Source organism: Cariama cristata, unplaced genomic scaffold, assembly GCF_000690535.1.
Source record: "Cariama cristata isolate BGI_N322 unplaced genomic scaffold, ASM69053v1 scaffold28329, whole genome shotgun sequence".
Taxonomy (NCBI): domain Eukaryota; kingdom Metazoa; phylum Chordata; class Aves; order Cariamiformes; family Cariamidae; genus Cariama; species Cariama cristata.
The window spans coordinates 29-2894 of record NW_009637841.1 but is presented as its reverse complement, the minus strand read 5'-3'; the positions used below and the strand labels follow the sequence as shown (position 1 = coordinate 2894).

At 59.4% G+C, this 2866-nt stretch overlaps 1 protein-coding gene across 1 annotated transcript in view; it reads right to left on the bottom strand.

Annotated features, from left to right (window-relative positions):
• LOC104168057 (telomerase-binding protein EST1A-like) overlaps positions 1-2653 on the bottom strand; it is a gene marked incomplete at its 3' end in the record, with an annotated part of 5740 nt that extends 3087 nt beyond the window's left edge. The window contains exons 1-2 of the mRNA XM_009708508.1: positions 2513-2653; positions 1042-1195 (exon numbers count right to left, since the gene is read on the bottom strand). Of these exons, the coding sequence (XP_009706810.1) occupies positions 1042-1195; positions 2513-2653 (295 nt within the window). The remainder of the gene's footprint in view (positions 1-1041; positions 1196-2512) is intronic.
• Between the last annotated feature and the right edge of the window lie 213 nt (positions 2654-2866).

Here is a 2866-nt window from a genome sequence, read left to right as displayed (position 1 = left end):
CCCCCCCCCCAGGGTCCCATCCTCAAGCCCCAGGAATCCCTCCTGAGCCAGACTGTTCACCCTCCAAGGAAGGGCAGCAGCTGGACGTTGGCTCTGGGGCGGGCAGACTTGTCTGTTCGACACCAGGAGTTGAGAAGAAAGCCCCAAAATGGCTTGGAGGGCAGGCACCCCTGTGTGCCTCAGGCCGGGAGATCGGCATGAGCGTACACCTCGCTGCCTGGATGCTGGAGATGGCCACGGGGCAGAGCTGGTCCCCGGCCTCCCGGGGTTGCAGCTGGGTGGGGGCAGCCTGTGGGCTCTGTGAGCCTCGGCCCCACTCCTGTCCCAGCCTCTCCTGCTGCCCTCAGGGATCCTCCAAATGCCAGGTTGGCACTGGGACGTGCCAGGTGCCAGAGCAACACTGGCCGGAGGAACGCTACCTCCAGCCCAGAGCACGATCAAACAATCAGAGCAAAGGCATCTAACCAAATCCTCCCGCCACCCTGGGAGACCACCCAGCAGCACAGCCGTTATCTGCCAGGGTGAGTGTTTACCAATAACGGGAACCAGCTTGCTGTTTTACTGCGAGCTTTATAAGGATAAAAAGAAGGGCTGGGCTTGAGCAGCTCTGAGACGCTGGGACACAGGCCGGCCATTTGCTCAGGCTCTCTAAGCCCCAGCTCAGCTGGGATAAGCGATCTGCTCTGATTGTTTAACAATTCCTCCTCCTTGCTCCCTCCAAAATTCCCTCCAAATCCCATTTAACACCTGCTTGCCTCTCCCAGCCCCCGGCACCCCCAAATGCACCAGGAGGAGAGGAGTTTGCCGAGAACCGCAGGCAGAAAGCTGGCAGGGAGAAAGGCGACACGGGCTGAAGGAATGCTGGCCGTGGCTGGGATGAGACAGGGCAGGATGGAGGCCAGTCCCTCGGCACGAGTCAACCGGCTCCAGACCACACAGGCACTGCGGGCATGTTGGGCACGGAGAGAGGGAGCCGGCACGGAGGGACAGCCCGTGCTGGGGGAGAAGGGAAGCCCCCGCCATAGCACTGGCCCTACTCACCGATCAGGGGCACCACCAGGATAAACTTCCTGCAGTTCAGCAGCGTTATCAAGCTGCTGAGGTGGTCGATGAAACCGTTGGTGTCTGGGACCAGGAAGACAGGTCTGATCTCCAGCTCCATCTGCCTCATTTGGCTCTGGTCTTTCAGCACGGCCTGGAGGAGAAGGACACATGATGAGTAAGTAGGACGTCAGCCCTATGACCTGTGGACCCTGAGAGCAGAAGATAAGCCTGGCTGGCACGCACGCCTCCCGCAGCAAGGGCATCGTGTGAAGGAGCTCGGCAGGAGGCTGCATCCATCCCATCTGCACACCTCAAACACCACTCTTGCGGGTCCACAGCACACACGTGAGTTGGGATGGCAAAAACCTCCAAGAGAGCACTCACTCTCCTAGGAAAACAGCCCTGTCCAGGCTCTGGGGAGAACTGGGACCAGCTGTGAAAATGGAGGTGTTTTGGGAATTGTCCCATTTGCGGAACTGGCAGTTGCCAGGACTATCCGCACCGGTGCCAAGAGACTGATGCTGATAGAAAACAGCGGGGAGAAAAGGGGGCTGGAGGGTGGGGGTTCTGGGGCTCCACACGGAATCAGGTCAAGGTGACAACAGCCAAAACAAACCAGTTTGGGACACACAAGTCCCTGCCAACACAGGGACCCCCAGCAGGCAGCCAGAGGGGAGGTCTGTGGGGGGGGATGCTTGGCTGAGTACCTCACTGACTGTCCCACCAGCTCCTGCACATGCCTTGCCTTTTCCAACTCCATCCAGCTGTGAAACCAGGTGGGTTCCAGGCCTGAAAACTCACAGTACTGTCCTTGGCTGAGCCCTTCACACCCTCCAGAGACCAGAGGTGCTCACACTCACATGGTGAGGGTCTGATGGGTCTCACTAGCAACCCTCCGGGGTTGCACCTGGACCTCCAGACAATGCCAGACGCCAAAATGCGACCCAAGAGCTCACGTATTACTTTCGACGCTATCGAAGGACTTGGGCTCTTTAGTAAGTCACAGGCTTAAAAAACTCAGGATGCTATTCTAGTGCTTCCTCTACTTAAAAATAGCTTCCCTGGACTCGCTGATGTTTGTTGCCTCTAATAGGAACCGGTCACCCACAGAGCACAGCAGCACTGCTGTGGAACATATCCACCATGCAAACCCTTGTGAGACCAGGCTTGCACCCACAAGATGCACCCCGGGGACGTGAGGCGACCGCCGACCCTGTTCTGCCCAACGTTACGGGGAGCTCCCCCTGCCCGGGGTGAGGATCTGAACCCTCCCGCAGTCACGCCAAAGCCTCCGAGGCGCTCTGGAACGACGAGCTGCACGGGCCAGCAGTGGCCATGGAAAGAAGTGGTTTTTAATCCATTTCCAAGTGTTGTCATCTGGCTTTAAATCAAGGTGGCTTGATGCTGTCACCTCCCACAAGTGTCTCCAGGCAAGGCAGCAACCATAACCTCACCACGTGCCTCCCACCTTCCTTCTGGCAGCGCAGGTCCCATTGTCCCTGAGGGACGATGGGCAGAGCGGGGAGCGTGCCAGGTCCTGTCCCCCATCGCGCAGGGGCAGCTGCGATGGCACCAGTGTCCCCACATAGATGCTGCTGTGGCCAGCCATGTGCCAGACGCCATCCCTGCCCGCGCTCTGCCTTCACCCAGGGAGGTGTTGGCACTCCCTGGCGGCACGGGAAGAGCTACGGCCAGGGACAACCTGGTTTTGGCGCTGCCGCTGCCTCCTCACCATGAGGGAGCAGTAGGTGGGGGTCTCTCCCCAGGGTTTTGGGGTGTGGGAGGAGACGCTTGTCCTTGGGAGGCACCAGGCCCTGCTCAG